This window comes from Chinchilla lanigera, unplaced genomic scaffold (genome assembly GCF_000276665.1).
Source record: "Chinchilla lanigera isolate Chin_1 unplaced genomic scaffold, ChiLan1.0 scaffold00004, whole genome shotgun sequence".
In the NCBI taxonomy this organism is placed as follows: Eukaryota; Metazoa; Chordata; class Mammalia; order Rodentia; family Chinchillidae; genus Chinchilla; species Chinchilla lanigera.
Genome location: NW_004955405.1, coordinates 36148063 through 36172470, shown reverse-complemented (window position 1 = coordinate 36172470; position 24408 = coordinate 36148063). Strand labels below are relative to the sequence as shown.

The 24408-nt window shown below is 41.9% G+C and overlaps 2 protein-coding genes across 4 annotated transcripts in view; one reads left to right on the top strand and one right to left on the bottom strand.

Moving 5' to 3' along the window:
- Nr1h4 (nuclear receptor subfamily 1, group H, member 4) overlaps positions 1 to 12111 on the bottom strand; it is a 75899-nt gene extending 63788 nt beyond the window's left edge. For all 3 annotated transcript variants that reach the window (XM_005374535.2, XM_005374537.2, XM_005374536.2), the window contains exon 1: positions 11974 to 12111. The gene's annotated coding sequence lies outside the window, so the exon portion shown is untranslated. The remainder of the gene's footprint in view (positions 1 to 11973) is intronic.
- A 5527-nt stretch (positions 12112 to 17638) lies between these two features.
- Positions 17639 to 22429, top strand: LOC102030381 (E3 ubiquitin-protein ligase RNF13-like). Its single transcript, XM_013519516.1, is given in 5 exon segments — positions 17639 to 17713; positions 21038 to 21232; positions 21316 to 21664; positions 21667 to 21797; positions 21962 to 22429. Coding segments are annotated over 5 exon segments (1218 nt in total).
- The last annotated feature ends 1979 nt before the right edge of the window (positions 22430 to 24408 follow it).

Below are 24408 nucleotides of genomic sequence, written 5' to 3'. Positions count from 1 at the left end.
ATCATACAGTTACATCTTGTACTAATATCGTCCTTTCTTATTCCTTTGCAACATTTCCTCAGATATTCTCACTTGTTCTTTATGATAAGTTATTACTTTTTGTATCACATTCTTTAAAAAAAAGTTTCTTTGGGCATTTGTGATAGTATCAAACTTAGCTATTTATGGAGGAAGAGTTACATCTTTATAATATCCGTGGTATAAAGTACATAATAAGTGTCCAGTTGCCCAAATGTGTTCTTATAAGTTGTCAATTTGTGGATTTTTCCATGTAACAAGTGTGACTGATAAACAGTGAATGTTTAAATTTTTTTTGAAATATTATAGTGAAAGACACATTGATATCATCTCCCCTCAAAATGATACCCTGAGTTTCAAACACTTACCCCATAGTCCTTGCCACTTTCTGAAGGAGTTCAGGAAGTCCTCCTTCATGACTGGCTTTATTGTGCTGTGGTGGCTGCCTCAGTGACCTTTCACGGTCATTTTGACCTTGGGAAGAGCCAGAAGTGACAAGGTGCCAGGTTCAGTGAATAAGCTTTGAGGAAGACACACTGTCGTGTTTTTATTTGATGTAAGCTGCCATAAACATTTGTCACAGATTTAGGACATTAAGGCAGCCACAAAAATACATGAAAGAGGACCTCCAAAACTGCTTGAGAAAGTAGCAGAAATGATAAGACAAGTGTGTTCTAAGTGAAGGGGACTATTTTAAGTGTGATAATGGTAGTGTATTTTTTACTATAATAATTTTTTATTTTTAATTTCAACATTCACCATATTTTCATCATACTTCAATTTGTAAGAAGATATTTCCCTGTCATTTCTCTTCTTCTTCCCTGGATGGTAATTAATGATTAATTTCATGTATTTTATCTTTATCATATTGCCAGATTGTAAACTTCTCAAAGGCAGGAATCATCTTATATTTTTTCTGTATGCCCCTTTGACAGCTAGAAGTATTATGCATGTGTAGAAATAATCACTGAGTTCTATTGGAAACACCATGCAGGAGACATGAGACGACTAGGAGGAGAGTCGTATTCTGACCCCTTGGAGCTTCACCCATGACCTAGACCTATTCACCCAATACCTCCTCCCTACACTGACACGCAAAGCCTCAGGTGAATGAGGGCTCTAAATCTAAACATGTCCCCTGTTCCCTGATAGGCAGAGCCAAACATAGTCAAAATGACCATCCTTCCAAAATTGTTATATAGATTTAATGCAATTCCAACAAGAATACAAATTACATACCTTACAGAACTAGAGAAAGCAATCTTAAAATTCATATACAACCAGAAGAGACCTAGAATAGCAAATGTAGTTCTGGGCAAGGGCAGAGAAAGGGGAACCATAATCCAGAACTTCAAACTATACCACAAAGCTACAATGATAAAAACAGTATGGTATTGGGGAAAAAAGCTTTGAATCAATTGGACAGAATAGATGATACAGAAACAACTCCAGGCTCACTCAACTACTTTATCTTTGACAAAGGGACTGAATACTTTCACCGGAGAAAGGATAGCCTCTTTAAAAATGGTGCTGGGAAAACTGCCTATCCACCACCAAATGTCGGGTTGAGGAGGAACTCTTCTTCATTACTGGTGGGATTGTAAACTGGTGCAACCACTATTGAAATCTGTATGAAGATTCCTCAAAAACTAAAAATTGGAATTCCATTTGGCCCAGCTATTCCCCTTCTAGGTATTTTCCCAAAAGAGTTAAAGACATCATCACAGTGATGTACGCATACCCATGTTTATAGCAGTGCAATTCATAATAGCTACGTCTTGGAAGCAGCCATATGTCCATCAACAGATGAATAGATAAAATGTGTTATTTACACACAGTAGAGTACTATTCTGCCATAAAAAAGGGTGGATTTGACTAGACTTTATAAGAAAAGGGATGCACCTTAAGATCACAATGTTGAAGGAAGCACCAGGCATGGCTGCACACACCTGTACTCCCAGCACTAAGGAGACTGGGGCAGGTGGATCACCGTGAGTTTGAGGCCAGCCTGGGCTGCACAGTCAGCTGGAGCCCAGCCTGAACTAAACAGCAAGACCGGGTCTCAAAAACCATAATGTTAAGTGAAGTCAATCAGACACATGAGCTTAGATAGTATATGGTTTCTCTTATACAAGAAACTCAAGTTATAAATTAAAGTGCAAAGTGAAAGACAGACAAGAAGAAAAAAGACAAAAAAAAGTTGTAATCAAGCATGGCCAATGTATCTAATTTCTCTAATGTATCTAATCTAGTGTACCTTGATTTAGTATAATTGTCTTGTATGTTTTATATGTTTTTTGGCCTGTTCCTCTGGCTGTTAAACTGTATTATGATAATTAACTTTATAAAGACTTATAAGATAAATAAATCTGATGCTGGAAAAAAAGAGAAGTGGAGGAGAAGGGGAGAAAAGAATTGAGATGTGTTGTGTACATGTACCTTTTCCCACAAGGAAGGTAATTATGATGCACTGCAAGCATGGACTAATAAAAATGTTTCACACTGAAACCCAAATTATAGGACTGCTGCAAAGAGTAAAAGGTAAAGGTTTTACAGGTTTTCACACATATGATAAGGTAAATATAACAAAGTCTTCTGGATTACTTCTCAGAGTGAAAAGTAAGAAACAACATAACTTCCTCAACAGCAATGGATATGATAAGTCTGTGTACTCATGACTGAATACAGTAATTAAAATGACTATAAACTAAAGTAAATGACCATAAAACAAAGATTGTATGCATTAACTTGGATAAATTGCAAAACAGTGTATTGAGTGAGAGAATGAGGTTACAGAATAACAGCATGATATAATTTATGTGTTTCAAGATACGCAAAACAGTGCCACATAGGCTCATCATGCTCTCCTGCTGGGGTCTGCAAACTGCAACTCATAGACCAGCTCCAGCCTGTCAAGGACCAGATGGGCCCTTTGTTTCCTGGTTGCCTCTGGCTGCTTTCAAGCTACGATAGCAGATTTTTGCGTAGCTCCAGCACAATCCACCTGGTCCACAAAGCCTACAATATTCACACTGTCCTGTGTAAAAAACTTGTGATTCTTGGCCTCATTATAAAGACATGAATGAAACCAGGTGTGGTGGTGCACACCTGTAATCCCACACCCTGGTGAAGCTGAGGCAGGCGGATCACAAGTTCAAGACCATAAGACCATCCTGGGCAACTTAGCAACTTAATGAGACACTGTCTCAAAATTTAAAAAAAAAAGTTGTGAAGGCCCTGGGTTCAATTCCTAGTATTACCAACAATAATAATAATAATAATGAGATATGAACAAAAATAATGAACCCTACACTCAGAACAGTGGTGCAGGATGCAGACTGCAGTCTTTTTACAACTGATTCTGTAAGAGTCTACTTCTTGACCTGGGTAATAGATACGAGGAAGCTCATTACAGTACTCTATATTTTGCACGTCGAAAATAATTTGTAGTGAAAAAGACTAAGTGACTCTTAGTATTATCTTATATTGTGGGAAGCTTCCTCGCCTGTAAAATTATGCAAGTTCCTAGGGGGCGTCTCTCACTTTCTCATGCAGCCTTACCCTTACCCACACATCCCTTCTTAAAGCTTGGAGGAGAAAACAATTCCTTCCCATAAAACTTTTGGAGGAACTACTCGTGGCTAATGAGGAGGTATTCGCAATTTTGAGGGGCACGATAGAGTCTGTGTTCAAGAAAAATACTGTAAGGAGAGGAGGGGAGGTAAGGTAAGCAGTCAGAGACAGCTGAGGAGACTGGCGAACAAGTTAGATAATCAGAATGCTTACCAGGGTGCTCTGTAGAAACACAAAGGAAGGAACTTAGTGTCACAGAAAAAGAAGAGGCGGGAGAGAAAGAAGACGGATGATACTGAGTTGAAGCCTTGGGCACTGAGGGAAGCAGGCAAAAATGTTTATTTTACTTCTTGTCTATTTGTATGACGCTGTGACCCAAGTCTTCATTTAAGGACTCGAATAATTTCGAAAATGGTATGCAGTGTTTGTTTTCATTGTGATAAGACACATGGTTACTGGTAGCTTGGATTCCCACTTCCTGGTTATCAGTATTTACTTGTTTAGATACTGCATGTCACCGGAAGTTCACAGTGCAAGGAGCTCCTCCAATTTAGAATAAACCACTTGCAAATGAGGACCTGGGAAAGACACTATCCCAATTAAAAAGCTTTAACTCTGATTTAGTGGAAACGCAACTCTCCGAAGATGATTCACAAAGACAACTTTGGTCACATTGTTCAGAGGAACACAGTTGTTGATGGCAAAGCACATAGTTCATTGGATATCTACATAGTTCATTTTTAAAAGTCAGGGGGGGAAGTGAAGTTTGGAGAACCATCATATTTTCATATTCAGGGGAAACCTTGCATTTAGCCTAAAAGCTAGAAGAGTGCTCTTAAAGAGAAAAAGAAAATAACTCTAGGAAAAGAAAAAGGTTTTTGTTTTCCAGGTACTTGAGCAAGGGCCTTATCACATAGTAATTTTGAGATATCCAAAGTAGAAAGAAGTCTGTTTCAAAAAGTGATGGATGAAGGTTTTAGACATCTAGCATAGCCTAACAACTCACCAAAACACCCAGTCGTTAGGCAAATTGCATTCGTGAAAGCAATGTCTCCAACCGGGCTAAGCTTGCATTCCTCCCACAAGTAAGTGAAGACTATTTCTCCACCCGTTGAATGAGCTCTTGTTATGATTTGCTCTGACACATACAGTGGTAGTACTTCTGAGGATCGGCCTCCCAAGTGGTCTTATGACTTCTGCTTTTGCCTTCTTGGAACATTAGCCTAAGACCACCATGCTCAGGGAGGTCAGGCATGAAACACCACTGGGGGAAATAGACCCGGCCACCCCAAGTTTCCTAAGAGGCAGCCAGCACCAAAATCCCAGGTATAGGATTGAGGGTCCTCACTGACCCTGCAGTTGAAATCAGTCACATCATTAATCCCAAGAAAGAGCATTTCATCAACCTACAGAATTATGATAAATACTAAGTAACTGTTATTTTAAGCTGGTAAGGTTTAGAGCTTCTTGTCACTTAGTATAACTTGTGTAGTCCCCCCAAATAAACAGTACGGCGTATTGGCCATTATCCCAACAATATCTAAAGTCAACATTTTCTTAAAAGTACTGTATTTACTCTTTAAAGTGACATCTCAATGTCAATTTCCAATTCATTCACTCCAATTCATTCAGTTGATACTCAGTATTGACTCCGTGTCAGGCAGCAGACAAAAAATATAATGGTCCTTTAGAAAACTTAGAGGGAAAGTCAGTCAAGAAAACCTCCGTTAAAGCAGTGCAAGGATTGCTGCAGTAGAAGCACTGCAAGCCCAGGTCCCCACAGGGATACATGAAGACATTCATTCATCCTGGGTCATTATTCTCTATGATGCACCAAGCCTTGGTCTAGGTCTTGCAGATAGAGTGGTAGGTGAAGCTGACTGCTCACCTTCCAGTGGAGGAGGCGGATAATACACAAACAAGAGAATTTCTGATGGTGATCATAATAAAATGAGAGAGATAAGGGATACAATAGTGTCATTGGGCCCAGGAAAGGAAAAGCAGAAGAGGTCTCTGGAAAGCAGACGTGTGACCCAAGAGGTGAAGGACAGGGTGTAAGCTTCACAAGGGGAAGGAGGTGCAGGCAGAGTGGTGGGCACGTGCTAAGGCCCTGTGCCCAAGCCCAGGAGGCGGGAGGCGGGGCCAAGGGGTGGGTGTGAGAGGAGGTTCCTCTACTACGGGCTTTGGGGCGTAGGAAGCAGTTTGGAGTGTGTTCTTTTTATTTTCATTAATACGTGTGTGCAGTGCATAATGACTGCACTCACCGTGAGGAGCTGGCATACCTTCATTCTTTTTCTCTCCCTTTCTATTCCCTCCCTCTTCTCTCCAGTTGAAAAAGTTTTATCTTCCATTCTGAACAGAAGACGTGGGGCGGGGGATCTAGCTCAGTGGCATAAGCGCCTGCCTGGCAAGCGCGAGGTCATGAGTCCGATCCCCGGTACCGGGAAAAAAAAAAAAATAAATAAAAAAAAAATAAACAGAAGACACTGCTGGGTTTTAAGCAGAGATGTGACGAGGAGAATGACGGAAGTCTAGGGGTGAGCGGAGGGCTAATTTTTTAATGCAGTTTGCAGAAAGGAGGGAGCAGACCAGGGCAATGGCACATCCTGAGGATGGCTGGAGGAGGAGGAAATAGCGCAGCGACTTTGGAGCAACTGTAAGCAGTTGTCGAAGCTGCAGCTGGCGGACTGTGCTCAGTCCAGTGGAAGAAGGTTGGCTCGCTCCAGACACGGTGTGGGGAGAATCGGCTAGTCCTTTGGGGGTAAAAATACAGATTTCTGTCTTGCGTTATCCTTGAAAATAAACCTCACATGGATTAATGACTTTGAAATTATGAAATGATTGAAAATATAGAAAATATATTTATTACCTTTATGAACATGAGGATTGAGAAGGATTAATTAAATAAGCAAATTGAAAAGATAAATTTGGCAACACTCAGGTAGAAGACAGACATTAAAACATCTAAATATCTGAAATGCTAGGATGGTATTTGTAACATAAATAACAGCCAAGCTTTTAGTACAAACAATATATAAATAATTCTTGTAAATAAAAACAGAAAGGATAAACAATCCCAGCAAGAAACTGGCAAAGTGCGTGAAAAGGAAATTCACCAAAGTGGAAGCACAAGAGGCCAGTAAACATAAAAAGCGTCTACAACTAATTAACAACTACAAAAACGGAAATTAGGACATAAGTATCAGATTGTCAACAACTTTTAGGTTTGGCTGGGTGCAGTGGTGCCTATCAATAATGCCAGCTATCGGGAGGCTGAGCCAGAAGGACCATAGGTTCCAGACCAACCTGGGGGTCTTCTTGAGACCTCATCTTAACACTGAAGGGCTTGGGACATAGCTCAGTGGTAGAGCATTTGCTTAGCATGGCCAACCCTCTGGACTCAAAACAATTTTTAATTAAAATTAAATAAAAAAATTTGGGGTCAGGGATATAGCTCAGCAGTATAAGTGCTTGTCTAGCAAGCCTGAAGTCATGAATTCGATTCCCGCTACCAAAAAAAATTTTTTTAATTGAAGTAAAATATAAATATAGGAAACAGAGCTAGATCTTTTGTCCATGGGAAGAGGGTGAAGACATGGAGGGAGAGGAAAGGAAGAGGAGGGGGAGGGGACATAAAAAGAAGGAAGATGTGTTGTGTACCCCCACCAACTCCCCAGGAATATAATCACTATGCACTGCAACATGTACTAATGAAAATAAGAATTAAAACAAAGAGAACATTCAAAACTGGAGGAAAAGCCAGGAGTGGTGGCATACACCTGTAATCCCAGCACTCGGGAGCCTGAGGCAGGAGGAGGCCAGCCTGGGCTACAAGGCAAGTTCAAGGCCAGCCTGAACTGCATAGTGAGAGCATGTCTCAAAATAAATAAATAAATAAATAAATAAATAAAAACAAAGTTGGAGAAAGTAGAGGGAAATACGCATTCTCATACATCGTTAATGGAGGCACAGTTTTTAGTCTTTTCGGAGCACGTATCAAATGCAGTGCTAATCCACAGGTGTCTTTCCTGGAGGAACCTTTACCCACAGGCATGAGGATGCTCATTGCAGTATTACTTTTAAGGGTGAAAAGGTGGAAACCACCTAAGAGGCCATCAGCAGCGCAATGGATACACACACTCTGCCTGGTCTATAGCATAAGACATCAGGTGTTGCTTTAACAGACTGGAGTGTCCGCATTGAAAGTGGGAAATAGAGGAGAATAGGGTTAGAAGAAGGTCAGGAGAGAGTCTAGACTTATGTAAGAAGATGTAGTGTTTTATAAGCGGACTGCATTAAGGTCTGGCAATTCCCCCGTAGGCCACATGCTCTGTCTTCATTTGGTCAGTGTGACACTTTGTTGCTGTGAGTCAGCACACTGAGGTTCTCTAGGAAGGAAGGTTTCCTTTAAAAGCATTTTTAGGGGCTGCAGCGCCCTCTGTAGCAGAGCACATGGCTCTGGGTTCAATCCCCAGCAGCACACACACAAATAAACTTATATTAAAAACTAAAAGTAAAAAAATCTTCTTAGGATTGTGCAGTATTTTTGTACTTCAATGGAAATTATAAACCTCACTGTGGGAAAAAAACAGAAAATGTACAGATTTTGAGAAATTCATAAACTTTTTTGAAGGCAGAGAACAATTTAGGTTGACAGAGAACTCATACCAAAAGTTCACAAATACATGTAACTTCTACAAAGAGGTAAATATCACCCTATTACCAATGTTGCCCACAGAGCTACTCATTTTACAGTCTAAGAACCCACATCAATACATCATTGGCAGCTGAAGACCACAGTTTCCATCAGGGTCCACTTGGTGTTACGTATTCTACGGGTTTTGACAAATGCATCAAGACAGGTATCCACCATTGCAGTTTCATATAGAATAGTTTCACTGCCCTGAAAATCCTCCACCAGGATGTACAGACTCTAAATATAGCCTCAAAGGACCCCTCACCAAGCACCACCACAGCCTCAGATCCAGGAGAGCAGGGAGCGTCCCCACTCCTGTTTTGGAGTGCGATGGCTTTGTCATGCCACTCCCATCCCAACTGTGATGGCTCTTGCTGGTGTGGACTTGGCCTCTACACCCTGAGCTTTCACAGCTGTCTGGAAGTGGCAGCGGGATTCCCTGCTCTTTAGGGACAATCTTAGCCCTACAGTGGGCTTTCCTCTGAGCAGCATCCAAGTGATGCGTGTCACCTCCCCGTGGGCAAGTGAGTCATTTCCCACATCTTCCAGACACCCGCATTAAATATACCTGCAGGACTTGGAATTGCAAAGCCAGGCTGATTCTCCTGTCTCTGGATTAATGGAATCAATTAAAGTGTAAGAGACCAAAGTTATGCCAGGCCTGTCGGGACCAGGAAAGAAAACTCTCAATTTATCAAAAATGTGGGAAAATCTGCAAGTTGTATTAGGATTTCATCTTGAAAAATCAAAATTAAAATTTATTTTATAACTGCCCATATTAATTTAAATCATGAGACCTCTGTTGCATTTCTTGGGGCTAACAAATAATAAACCATATTTTTTTTTTGTCCTGTGCAATACTTGCAGTTTTACTTCGCAACCAAGTCTCGCTGTATTAATGTTGTACGGACATAAATTTACAAAAGGAGCATGAGAGAATAACAGACATTTTTATGGTACAATCGGAAAGGAGAAAACTAAGAGAGGAAGCGACTCACAGTGCAGAGCCAGGGGTTAGCGCGCCGGCGGTGCATGGGAGGCGCAAGAGGAAGACTGAGCAGAGATGTTTTTATGTCCCGATGGCTTTAGCCTCCCCATGCAGCTCGGGACTCTGCACACTCACGCAGTGATGACTTTTAGCTGCTTCTGCACTGGTAGAAAATACAGGGACAAGAAGAAATACCTTGGAGCTCTCACCTGCAGTCCCAGCACTCTGGGAGGCTAAAGGCAGGAAAGTTGAAGGTTCAAGCTCAGCCTGGGGAACTTAAGGACTTAGAATATGTCTCAGGTTAAACAGTTTTATATAAAGGGCTGGAGATATAGCTGGGTGTGAAGGCTCTGGGTTAAATCCCCAGTAGCACAGTGAAGAAGGAAGGAGGGAGAGAGGGAAAGAAGGAGGGAGAGAAGGAAGAACTAGCTAGGAGGAGGAGGAGGCTGGGAGTATAGCTCAGCTTGGGCTTGGAATGCCCAAGGCACCCTCCCCTAAGAAAACCCTGGGGGAAAGTTGTTTCTTTCACTCAGCCTCTTTTTGGTCTAAGGTGTTAGGCTTTAAAAGAAAACCAAGACTCTCTCTTTTAACCTTTCTTCTGTCCTTTATGCACCACCTAACAACACCCGAGCCTTTGCGAATCTATAGCATCGGGCTGTTGACACTGTCACCGCAGCCTGACCCGCAGCGCTGTGAATCAGCGGCGCTGAGCCGCTCAGGATGTGCGCAGTCGCAGTGCCGCCGGCTGTGGGTTCATTCCAGTCTGTAAGGACCACGCTGCGGCCGGAAGTGTCCAATCAGCTCTTCTACCCTGGCCTCTGGGTTAAGACAAACAGTGCTGTAAACTTTCCACTTCCCCTGCTGACGGTGTGGTTGGAAAATGCCCTGTAGAGGAGGTTTTAGGAATCTTCAAGTTAATTCTGGGTTTTAATAAATCACTCCCGTCAAGCTGGAATGTCAGCCAGCTGGTCCACCTGCTCTCCCATCGTTTCAGAGTTCAGATTTTCCCAGCCTCCAACCATATCAGGGGGATAAAATATCAGAGGGAGCAAGAAAGAGGCTTTGGAATCCAGGCCAATCCTCTTTGAGCCTCAGTTTCCTCATCCACGGCATGAGTATAAGCTGAACTTCCACGTGGTGTGGTTGTAGGGACACGGGCAATTTAGGTAAAGGCTCGGATGTGTTAGTAGAGAATGGATTAAAGTTACCTCCATCACACACTCAGGCACACACATGCGTGTGTCCTCAAAGTCCTTTCCTTTATAGAGTGCCCAGGGTCTCACAACCGTTGGCTGTTCCATTACAACCTGTCCTGGCCTTCCAAGTGTGGAAGTCAAAGGAAAGACATGGATGACATTACTTTCCCTCTCCATCTCCAAGGACAGTTTACCCCCAGAGCTACAAATCCAGAGGAAGGGTCTCGGGAGGAGAGTGTTGTCCCTCCCTGTCCACCACTTTTTATCTGTGAACTAGGTGTTACATCAATCACATTGCAACATTCTCAGCAAAACAGAGAAGTCCAGGGGACAAGTGGCCCAGACCCAAAACTTGGAGGATTGGGGGGTTGAGAGGAAATGACTCAAAGACAAAGAGCTTTCGTTTTATAAAATAACAGGCAGAAACACAACAATGGCTTCCGAAGTATCTTTCTTAACCCTCCCTCGTTTAAGGGCCAAAGCATGCGCACACATGCGCACGCACGCACACACACACACACACACACACACTACTTTATTGAAAGACTGACATACTATAAGCTTCAAAATTATCACCACAATCTATGGCACAAACCTATCTGTCACCTGCAAAAGTTTCCTCACCTCATTTATTATGTTATTTCACGAGTCCATACCCATCATCAATACTCCTGAAAAGATTCAAGACAGCCCCAGAGACAACATCAGATTCCTTCAAAACTCAAATGTAAGTTGCTCAGACACAAGATCCAAGGTAAGTCATTTATTATCCCCCAACCTCCTCTACTTTCTAAATAAAAGTCCAATTAAGAGAAAGGATCCAGGCTCCACTGCTGCCTAACTGACCATATCAGATGCTTTATCTATGATTCAGTCTGTGGACACTTTTAATAACAAAGTTCTTCCTCACATTTTCACATCTTTTTCAATAGTTCCACCTAACGTTAGTATCAGCAATGGCACACAACAGAAAAATTTACAACTGAAATCAATAGAGGAAACCTGTGAAGCCTGGTTTTCTCCTGGGAAAATTTTTATGTCAGTCAAGCACAACTTCAGCGTCCTATGCCTATGTCCCTACTCATCACTATTAGCAATATTCCCAAACTCACATTAGAATGTGACAAATCACAAGAAGGTAGCATGCTGCACACAGTGTTAAACTGCCTAAGGAATCAGAGGAGAAACGTTCCTGAAGTTTCCTGCCTCTAGCGAGTCTCCGGGTGACCATGGTATTAAAACGTTACTCCTAAACCATTGATGGGTTGGTCCCCCAACTCCTGCTTCCTTTTGATTTTAGAGTAGCTTGCTTGCTCTCCTTTTCTCTTTCCCTCCCTTTCTCTCCCCCTCTCTTTTCCTAACACTCAGAAGTGCACATCAAGCCCCACTTACCTAGAACCCTTTCCTTGACAAAAATGACAGATGTCAAAGCAAAAACTATGTGGCTATTTTTCTCTGTTGCCCCGAGTGACACACTCCCGTTCCGAGTGTGAGGTACTTACTGGGATCGCTGTGGGTCAGAGCCGAACCACCAAGGATTCTGGGCCCAGTCCTCTTCTTCACATCCAAGTAACTTTGCTACAAATGCTCAGAATTTGATTTTTCCTAGGGGTGAGCTGAGGAGACAGTGGAGTGAGGAGGAGGAGGAGACACCACAGAGGATGGTCGGAGGCGGCCTCACAGCCCTAGCAGCGGCATCTCTCCCTTGGCTGCATGCCCTGTGGACACAGATTAGTCATTAACAATCCTTCCCTGCTAAATGATGTAAACATGGAACGAAAACTTGGGAGAGCCTCCAGATTCCCAGGACAAAGCCACAGCGCCCCGGAGTAGGGAAGGTGACGAGGGCCAGGAGCCCTGCAGACCAGCAGTTGGGTTGCGGCTGTGGGTGTATGTGCGTGCGCACACACTGAGGACTGACCCCACGGCTTTCACACTGAGTTATATCTCCAGCCCATTTTATCTTTTGTTATTTATTTTTTTCTATTTTGAGACAGTCTTGCTAAGTCGCTAAGTTGCCCAGTGTGGTACCAAATTTGCCATCCTCCCGCCTCAGCCTGCCAGAGCGCTGGTATTTCAGGCATGTGCCCCTATACCTGGTAGCCCTCCCTTTAAATCGCTCCTCCTTTGCTGTTTTGAAGGCTCCTGGGCACCTGGATTTCTGCCATCTCCCCTGCCTCCCTTTCCAATGTCTCTTCATAGCTCCTTCATAGCTCTCTCACCCGCTAGAACCTATGCGCCTTCTTGGTTCCTCCCTCTCCCTGGCTTTCCATATCAAGGGACAAGAAACCTGCACTGCATCTATGTTTGGGATGCCTCTTATTTCCAGCTGACCCTGCTCCTCTGCTACATTGAGTCCACCATAGCTCCCTTTCTGAAGAACAGGACTGGCCCCATTAATCCCTTCTCTTCTCACCTCTTCCTTTTCTGCTTTCCAGATGGCCTAGCAAAGCGGAACACGGGACTGGTTGGATGCCCACTCCTAATTCATGACCTGGAGAGAGACATTCAGCCTCTGGGTCTTGGTTTTCTCATCCACAGAATGGGCGTGCACAGAGAGACTATCTCTCATGGGCTGTGGTGGCAATTGATACATAAACAGTTAAAATGCTTGGAAAGGCATCTGATGTACACCAAATACTCAATAAATGTTGGCTGATATTATCACTTTTACTAGTGGAGCGTTCATTAGGAAGCTAATTCTTTGCCCTGCATTGTTACTGTCTTGACGTGCTCTGTGTGGCTTACTCTCACACAAATTGTTTTCCTTAAGCCGAATCCTCTGTCAGTTCCAGCGCCACAGATGTTGACTCCTATTTATTGACAGTGTAAGCAGTGTCTTCAGAGAAGGTCTGGACACCAAGAGAATGTTTTCTTTCTCTGTGTGTGCACTTCGCAGTACAATAGCTACAAACATGACGCACTATTTTTAATCTGCAGTATCCATTTCTCCATAATTCAGACCAGAGGTCACTAGATTTGTTCGGTAATGGGTCAAAAAGTGAAAATTTTAGGCTTTACAGACCACGTACACGTGCTGTGTTTTACAACCCTGTAAGAACGTCAGCCTCCTCTGAGCTCGCAGGCTGTGTAGAGACAACTACAGGCTGGGTTCTGTCTGCTTGTTTTCCTTTGTCAGGCTCCTAGAGCAATGATACTCAGTGGGACAAGGGGCAGTTTTGTCCCCCAGGGGACATTTGGCAATATTTGGAGACAGCTGTTATTGTCACAAGTTGGAGGACATGTCGCCTCGTAGGTAGAGATCAGGTGTGCTACAAGGCACGCTCCTTCAAGGCAAAGAATCAACCAGGCCCAGGTATACACAGAACCAAGGTTTAGAAGCCCCGCCTTAGACAACCAAAATGGGATGAACCAAGTCTGGATTTGTAGATTTTGCTCAGCTCATTTCTTGGGTATAAGTATTCTCATTTTGGCCAAGTTTCAACTACCGTTACCATGCTACCAAACACAAAGGTGGGAGGAGGGGCACCGTGGCCTGCCGTTATCTTTTATTTCCACCATACGGATCCCACAAATGTAAATACTCACGGCAGCAAAGAGCATTGTAAGTATGGTGCAACCACTGAGACGTGGTGAGTTTGAAGTATTTGATCTTTGTTTTTAAAATATCTTTCATTACAAGTGCGTATGAAGTAATTTTTGATAAGAGTTGTGTTTAGCGATCAGCTATAACAGTTCACAGAACTTTAGCAACAACTTTTCTGAGAGCAGGAAAGCTACTCCAGCTCACCATGTGGAGAATGAAAGCTTTTTCGTATTGTATGACTATCTCCTTTTCACAAAGGAGGAAACGAAGCCTGAGATATGGTGACTCATCAAAGTGAGGAAGCAGAGCTTTACATTCAGATTTATTTTTTGCAAAGCGAATATACCATCTCCTATATATTTCCACTATCAACTCATGCAAAGTGAGATCAAAATATTTACTCTGTGAAATTCTTAACAGGGCCTGGATGTTTTAATTAATTGCTGCATAGACTAGAGATGAAAGAACTCATTATCATGTTGTTAGTGATCAACTCCGATATAATATTAGTTGCAATATAGCAGAATATCCCTCCTGCCAAAAACAGACTGCCAGCCATGGAAATTAGTTTTTTTTTTTTTTTCCTAATTGATGCTTTGATTTTTTTTCTTTCTTTAGGATGCTTTTTAATTGAAAATCGCCCCACCCACCCCAACTAGAAAAAGTGCTGACACAAATGGCAGGCACAATGGGTAAACTTTGAATATCTGCACATTGCTGGCTCAAAACTCAGAGGCCTGGGTGAGCACCACAGCGCTGGGACAACAAGGTAACCAGGAGGGAAATGCTGAAATACACAAAGGGAGAGAAAGTGTGGAAGAATAAGCAGGCCTCCTTCCCCAGTGGCACAGGTGGACTGTGAGTGTGAGTCTCTGTCTGCTGGAAAGTGAGATGTGTGTACAGCCTTGGATAACTTGTTCTGTTTTTTAATTAGACACCACAGCCCTCAGAAGCTGTTTTCAAAACCAGACAAAATTTTCAAAATCTACAGGCCCATGGTAAAGATATTGCAGAAAGCACGAGTGTTTTTTAGAGTCAGGGATCTGAATTCAAATCCAGCCTCTGGTCTGATGGTGTGATCTTTGGATAGGTCAGTCTCTGGGCCTTAGTTTCCTCATCCAAAAGAGAATACAATGATGGGGAAACAATGCTGACATCACAAGCTTACTGCAAAGACAAACATGAACTATCACTTGAAAATGTATGGTAAAAATGATCAAAGGCCCCATCAGATGTGAAAGTTTCCAGAAACCGGTAGCCATACGGGAGGGAGCCTGCCTGTCTCTCTGCAATCAGCTGTCTTACAAAACTCACTGGAGTACCTGAGACCACACTATGGGGACTGTTCCATACATAGACAGAGCATGAAGCTGAACCTTCATCAGAAGATTTTAAGAAGAAAATATTCACAAGCTGCTTTGTTGAATATGTAGCCAATGTGATAAGACATGAAAATATTGTACTTAGGAAATCTCAGATGAGTTTTCTTGCTCTCCTTAAAGCAAACAAATATTTTTCTCTTTATCTCCTCTGCTTTTCCCTTGTTTTTGGAGAAGCCCTTTATCGATTTTTTATTACACAAGCCATGAAAATTTAAATTACTCAATGATAATTGTAGAAAAATTATAAAATATAAATAATCAAAGTGAAGAATTCAAAATTCACCTACAATCCTATAACTCATATGCTACGGACTGAGTTTCATCTCTCCAGGCTCAGTAGTTGAAGCCTTAACCCCAGTGTGACCATATTTGGATATAAAACCTTTAAGAAAATAATTAAGAGTAATGAGATCATAAGGATGGGACTCTACTTTTTCAGAAAAGTTGTGCCAATCTCCATGCCTCCAGTAGGCTCCCAGTGTGTTTATTTCCTGCCCTTTCACCAGTACATCAGGGTGTTGGTGGTTCTTTCTTCCAGAGGAGCTTTCCCATGTGAGATGCTCCCAGTCCTCACCTATGCCTCCCAGTAGAGAAGCAATATAAGATGTTCAAGAGCTAATTTTTAACTATAGTATAAGAGCCATCGATGGTTCATAAAATCAGCTCAGCACTCATGACTGGTGTGTTTTTAAATGGAATAGTATATAAAAGAACATAGCAAATATTTGCATCACAAGTAGAAAGGCAACTATCAATTAATGAGCTTTTTTTCACTTGTAATGCATGTTATTAAGACCTAGATTTCAGTGGAACTCAACTGAAAGGTCATAGTTTAGAAAGTTTAGAAAGTACTGGTTAATCCAAACTCTTTTGATCAAGGCCCAAAAGCCTTGGACTCTAGACATAATTTGGTGGGAAAGGAAGCCAGGAGAACTGAGAAAAGGTACATAAACCATTTATCTTTGCCCATAGAAAAATGGTGCTGATGGAAAGGTACCAGAACTCTCAAAGTTATATAGAATTATCTACTAAAAAAATGTATAGCATAAGCATGGTTTTATCAAAGAGGGCATTATAAATCCCAGTGTAGAGTGAATAATTTATACCTCCTTTTTCCACATAATTTGATTCCATTATGTCTATAATTGTAGATCTCACTCTGTCTCTTCCTAGCTACATGAGATGCTCTGGGGTCACTGTTTTGAAATTCTTAACAATTTTTCATAAGGGACCCCATATTTTCATTTTGCTTTGGGCCCCATAAATTATGTAGCTAGTCCCACCCATTAATTTAGCCACCAGGCAGTCTTTCTAATAGGAAAGTGGAATTCTTTTCTTTGGCCCTGGAATCACAAAAAGGGATCTCTAGCTGTCTAGACTTTGTTCTTCCCAAGGCTTGGGTTTAGTTGCTCTAGTGCCAGCTGAAGTAGAGTGTCCAAACTGCATTCAGCCCTTGTAAAAAATAGGATGACCCACTTAAGGTCACATGTTGCTACATGGGTCAATTGGATCAAAGCATGTTCTCAATAAGACAAGTGCTATATTACATCCAACCTGCATTTAACTTGGGCATAACATTGGGTTACATAAACACATACCACACTTTCCTAATGAGAATTCATACCTTAGAATCATAATAGCCTGCTGTGCATCTCAGTAGCTGCACCTGGTAGAGACAGGAAGCAATCTTTGTGTTTACCCACCTGGTACAAAAAACAGCAGGGATGGCAAGATGTGCTCCTGAGCAAAAGTGTTAAACTGAGATTTTTACCCACACAATGCTCCATGTAACAGTTTTTTGCATATGGTTCTCTGAGCATCACAGGGGGTAAAATACACCCATAGCATTCATCTCTTAAGTAAACATCTACTGTCCAGTAATGGAATGTGGGTGTGGCTCACAGTAGCTGGGCCTGGGGAAAACAGGAACCCATCTCTGCATTCACCCACTTGGCAGACAAGTGGCAAGGTGTGTCCAGGAGCTCCAAAGCAGCAACAGGTGAGTTTGCCCATGAAACGCTCATTGTTAAATTTCTGTGCATTTAGGACTTGTTTTGAAAAGTTTTCTTTCGATTTTTCTGGTAAAAGTAGTGCAATTCAGTACAATGGCACGTGAAACACCAAATTTGCAAGTTTGGAAGGAGATCAAAAGTGAACCATGAGATTACTCATGCGCAGATGGTGATGATGGTGACGACTTTGACGTTGGCCATGTGAGCCAAAGCTCACGACACTGAAATGGAGCGAGAGTTGACCAACACAGACACAGAGAGTGCAGACCTCCTTGGTTCAGATGATGAAGAAAACAGCAGTGTAAGTACATATCTGACTAAGCTATGGTACAAAATGGTCACACACAACCAAATAGAACAATCCAGTGTTAGAACTAAGTCCAAAAATATAATGACAATCTTGCCAGGGGTGAAACCTATCGAACAGAATGCCAGCACTGCCATTGAGTGTTGGAGATTGTTTGTAACAGATGAAGCACTACAAGACACTGTGAAATACACAAATACTGAAATACAAGCAAAATGTTCTGTGTGCACCAATAGCCATACTCAAAAATCTGTTTATTATGACACCTCACCAGCTGAACTGAAAGCATTCATAAAAATATATGCCCTGGAACGTGCAAAGACAGACAATACTTTCAATTTAGAAATCTATCCTGGAACTCAGCGACCAGGGCTTTACTGGTATAGTAATGAACCAAATGATGTTGTGAACAAACCCATTACTCCCATCTCCCAAACTAATCAGAATGTGACATTCTACAACTGGTTCATCAGTTTCCAATTGATGCTCCATTTGCTAACAGAGTACAGGTTGACCAGCATAGGAACTGGATGCAAAAGCAAAGCAGAAATTACAAAGGAAATGTTGCAGTTTCAAAACAGAAAATTGTACAGTATAATCGTTGGAGTTCAGAAAGATCTAACACTGACCTCATATATAGCAAAGAAGAAACACTGCAGATGTCAACATTGCACCATGATGGAAACACCGACAGAGAAATCTCAACAGAATTGAAGCCTGAGATAGAAACTTTTTACAGCAAAACCAAAGGCAGAGTAGATGTTGTTGATATTCTGATTATGATTTCACTCAAAACACAAAGCGTTGCCCAATGGTTGTGTTTTACTAGATCTTAAACATGTGGCATAAAAAGTTTGATAGTTTACTAAGAAAATAATAAGTGCAAAATATCATAGAGAAATTCTTGAATTAACAGCATTTGCATGCGTTGTCTATTTTTAAAACTCAACCACAAAGTAATAATAAAAAAAAGAGTGTGATGTGTGCATTGCAATGCTGAGGAAGGAAGTTAAAGGAACGTAGACAGGGACAGAAGAGTCTGAAGTGGGAAGAGATGAGCAAGGGCCCAGCCTCCCCCAAACATCCTTTAAAGATGGGGACTCTGTGAGAGTATCTGAAGAGTCAGAAAAAGGCATTCAGCAGAGTTAAGGAGGCTGTAACCAGTGTTAGCAACGGTGAGTCCTTTACGAGGACACGTGGAGACTAAGATCTGTGTTTGGAGGGGCCCAGGAGACTGTGAGGGCCGATTAGAAGTTGCAGATTAGAAATCGCTAACGGTGCCATCCTGGGGAAATTCCAAGGCATTTACACCAGAAGCCCAATCCTCACCCTGTCCCCACATCTGTGCTGATCAGGAGTTCAGCTGTGGTGCTATCCCCAAGGGACAGGAGGAGAAACAAAGAAGTAATTGAAGGGTTGAGAGAAAATAGCACCAGAGAAAAACGGTCCAAGGAGCAGAGACTGCTGGTTCCGAAGGAGAACAATTGCTTGATGACTGTCTCTCCATTCATTGTCAGAGGACGGTGACCAGCTGTTCAATGCCGCCACAAAGCAGACAAAGAGGAAAAGGGCTTCAACACAGCCTGAATGACTTCAATGGCAGTCAGAGAAAATCGCAGTAGAATTGATAAGCACTAAACAAACAGACTCCAGATTCTGAGGGAAGATGTGGATTAGACTTAAGCATATGGAAATCGGTTGTACAAGACAAGCTGGCCACATCTTTGGTATCCTGGGGTCTTCATCATGAGCTGTGAAAAATAATACCAACTTCAAAAGTCGTTAGAAGATTAAAAGGGGCCAGGTATGGTGGTGAATGCCTGTGACCCCAACAGTCAAGAGGCTGAGGCAGGAGAATTGCAAGTTCCAAGCCAGCCTCAGCTGAGACCTATCTTTAAAACAAACAAACAAAAAAAGATCGTGTTAGAACCATTGAGAACAGACCTGACACTATAAATTCTCAATAAATAGCATCTATTCCCTTTTACTAAAGAGACAGCACCTACTCATCATGATTGTCCTAAGTAAGTCACAAGATTGTCTGCTTAGCTGGTTGCTTGTGATGGTCCTTGAAAGTGTCTTTGATTCTAGAAAATATTCCAAGTGCCTCATTAATAGTTTTATGTCCACAATTTCACAACAAAGCTTAAACCGCTCTGAAACAATGTCAGACCATTCATCCAGTTTGCTTTGGTTGTAAGGAGTTCTGATTCATTTTCCCTCAAAATCACATTTTTAAACAACCTAGAAAAGTGCAGGGGTAGATTTTTAAAAATAAATTGGACTGTGATCCATATTAAATAAATTTCATATCACTACATGATATAAATGCACATTTAAACCAGGCCTTGGAGCATACACCTGTAATCCAGCACTTGGGAGGCTGAAGCAGGAGGACTGCACAAGTCTGAGGCCAGCACAGGCTACAAAGTGAGCTCAAGACCAGCCTGAATTACATAGTGAAAGTCTGTCTAGAAAAAAAAAAAAAAAAACATTTATACACATGCAATTGAGCCAGCTGTTCCCCTTCTAGGTATCTTCCCAAAAGAGTTGAAAACAGCACATTACAGTGATACATGCATACAAATATTTATAGCAGCTTAGCTCATAATAGCTAAATCTTGGAAGCAACCTACACATCCATCAACAGATGAACAGACAAAATGCGACATACAATGGAATACTACTCTGCCATAAAGAAGGATAAACTTGAACCATTTGTAGAAAAATGGATTCACCTTGAGATCATAATGTTAGCTGCAATAAATCAGACATACAAGCTTAAACATCACATGGATTCTCAGATGAGCAACCCAAATTATAAGTAAGAGTTAACTATTCTTTTGTTTCTTAAAGGAATACAACTCAGGCAGTTGAGAAATTCACATGAAAGAACTCTTTCTCCAACTAAGACAAATGAAAGAAGCATCATATGGTTTGAAATACATTGCTGGAAAAAATAGAGGTGGTGACTTCACCCATACACATGCAGGCTGGCGGACGCTTGAGCCTGGCAGTATGATTCTTAACCTTGGACCTGATTAAATGGAATGAAAGTAGTTTTCAAATTTTGTCTCTGGTCCAATGTACAGCTTCAACCAGTGACTAGGGAGGCAGGGTACTAGGAGAGCGATCACTGTCTATCCCTCTCTTTAAAAAGGCTACCAGCTCGCCCTGGTGTATCTTCCTTGCTCAGACTCCAGCTGTAGGGGTCGGTGCGGATGTTCAGTTATGAACTAGGCTAGGGTCTTCTCAAGCAGCAACAAGGCCAGTGAGCCTATATCCCGGAGCGGGCCCTCCACGTGACTTGCTGTCAAGATACTGCTCTCCATAGTGATGCTTACGCTTTCAGCTACACAAGTCTACACCATCTTGACTGTCCAGCTCTTTGCATTCTCAAACTTACTACCTGTAGGAGCAGACACTTTAGCGTATAATTTTGAAAAAGCATCTCACACGTTTGATTATCTTCCAGCAAAATTTGGTTATAGACCTCCAGCTGAAGGTTTAAAGGCAGGGTCCCATCCTGTAGTTCAGACTGACCTTGAATTTGAAGTGATCCTCCTGCCTCAGCCTCTCAATTGCTGGGATTACAGGGTTTTTTGATTAATTCAAAACCAGAGAATGCTTGTGAACCCATAATGCCTCTACCAGTAAAAGACAACTCATCTGGCATTTTCATCTTGTTAATTAGAAGACTTGATTGTAATTTTCATATAAAGGTTTTAAATGCTCAGAGAGAAGGATACAAAGCAGCCATTGTTCACAATGTTCATTCTGAAGACCTCATTCACATGGGATCCAATGACACTGATGTGTTAAAGAACATTGATATTCCATCTGTCTTTATTGGTGAATCATCAGGTAATTCCCTGAAAGATGAATTCACACATGAAAAAGGGGGCCACCTTATCTTAGTTCCAGAATTTAATCTTCCTCTAGAATACTAATTCCCTTCTTCATCATAGTGGGCATCTGTCTCATCCTAGTAGTCATTTTTATGATGACGAAATTTGTCCAGGACAGACATAGAGCTAGAAGAAATAGACTTGGTAAAGATCAACTTAAGAAACGACCTGTACAGCCAGGCATGGTAGCGCACACCTGTAATCCTAGCACTTGGGAGGCTGAGGCAGGAGGATTGTTGTAAGTTCGAGACCAGCCTGGGCTACAAAGTGAGCTGAAGGCCAGCCTGAACTGCACAGTGAGACCCTGTCTCAAAAAAGACAAAAAAGAAAAAAGAAACTACCTGTACATAAATTCAAGAAAGGAGATGAGTATGATGTGTGTGCCATTTGTTTGGATGAACATGAAGATGGAGACAAACTCAGAATCCTTCCCTGTTCCCTTGCTTATCACTGCAAATGTGTAGACCTCTGGCTAACTAAAACCAAGAAAACCTGTCCAGTCTGCAAGCAAAAAGCTGTTCCTTCTCAGGGTGATTCTGACTCTGACACAGACAGTAGTCAAGAGGAAAACGAAGTGTCACAACACACCCCTTTGCTTAGACCTTTAGCTTCTGTCAGTGCCCAGTCATCTGGGGCTCTGTCAGAGTCCCACTCGCACCAGAACATGACAGACTCTTCAGACTCTGAGGACAACGAAGATGCTGACAGCAGTGAGGCGGAGAATGAAGTGAATGAACACAGTGTTGTGGTCCAGTTGCAGCCTAATGGTGAGTGGGACTGCGACATAGCAAATACCGTGTGACCCGTTAGGTGATGGGCTGATTTCCCTTCGAAACATTTATTTAGGTATGTATTTGATTTTTTGCACCTTTTAGAGATTTCTGTAGATATACCTTATTTTTTAGTGTTCTAGTTTAATCAGATTGCCCAAACAGGCTCTTATCTGGTCCTTATCTGCAGGACTATATTCATTTTACTAATAAGTAATAACAGACCGGTGCTGTAACTCAGGCATCAAGGATAAAACATAGCCCAAACATTTTTAAAATCTCAATATAGCTTGCGATTGAGACTTGGATCACAGTACGAAAATGTTTTGTGTTTCACACACAAGATCAGCACCATGGCCATCTAGCATAAGCTAAAGCCAGCGCTCACACCGCACTAAAGAATGAGCTGGAGTACCTTCTGGTATTTCTCCAAGTTGCTCTCATTAGTGAGAAGCAGCAGGTATTTTACCATTTCTCCCCTCCTATCAGCACCACACAGAAAACTCAAAGCTATCTTTTCCATTTCTATTCCCAAGCAGCCTTATCCTGATATGAAAGATCTGTACCTAGTACAGATTTGAAAAGGGTTTATGTATAACGATGGTTCAACAGGTAATGTCTTTGGACTTTTGAGATTTCCGTATCCTTCATTTTTGTGTTGGGATCACAGCAAAAAGAAAATGCTGCAAAAAAAATACCAAACTTCAGCAACTGTTATTACTCAGATCATACACTTCTTAATAAAGAGCATCTTATGCTAATTAGCCCTGCTAACCTATGTACAGAGAAACTGTTCAGGTATTAGATTTGAAATTATATGCTTAACAGAACTAATGTATTGAACTGGTGTATTATGAAAAGGTAAATTATATTATACACCATTGTAACTATGTAGAAATTTTTAAAATGTATAATCAAACTGCTAAGAATTTTTATATGGCCTTATATGAGGGGAGTGTGAATGTTAATAAAACTTTTCCACTTTAAAAATAAAAAAATAAAATAAAATGAAAAGGCTACCAGTGGACACAGGCAAGTAGAACATGGGTGTTTCCTCTTCTCAGGCACACGCGCACACACACATAAACACACTCCATTTGCCAAGAAGGCAGCCCTCTTCAAAGAGATCCTGCCAGGGGAGAGAAAAGAGAAGTGGAGATGAGGCTTTTAGTGGCCCATTACCAAGAGGAAGATGGTGTCAACCTCAACATCTCAAACACAATTGAAAATAGGAACAATACTAACATATAGCATCAATAACAGAAAATCCATTTAAACTTAGATCTTCTTTCTGATCAATAAAATTATTTGGTAATATCAACTTTTTTTTAAGTTTCTACATGTATGTGTGTGCATGTGTGTGTGTCCCTGTATCCCTAGTGCCCAAGTGACTGTTCCGCCTGTGACTCTGTGACATTAATCATGATACGTCGATTTGACCGGCTTAAGAAACTCCTAGCAGATGGCTAAAGCGCTTTTCTGGGTGTGACTGTGGGGTGTTTCCAGAGATGATTGACACGCAGACCAGCAAACTGAGAAGGGAAGACCCGCCCCGATTCTGGGCGACACCGTCCAATAGGCTTGTAGCCCGGATGGAATAAAAGGGAAAGAAACGGGACGTTGACCTGCGTCTGAACAGTCCATTCTGCCTTAGCGGGTAGATCTTTTGTTGCCATCACTTGTGGACATCAGACTTCAGTTGCTTCAGTTTTCCAACACAGACTCATATAGTAACGCTCCAGGGAGCCTCCAAGGAGCTTCTAGGACTCCAATTTGAGGCTGGAGCTATGTCCTTGGGCCTCCTTGTTCCAAGACTTCCAGCTCTTTGACTCAGTCGTTACCAGACCCTCTGGCTCTCTAGCATATAGACAGCCCTTGTAGACTGTTCTCACCCATGGTCCTGCAAGAAATCCCCTTACGTGATTATATCAATTCTGTTTCTGACCAATATATATCAGTCCTGTTTCTGACCAATACAGAATTCATCTAGCACTGGAGGGAGAAGATACTC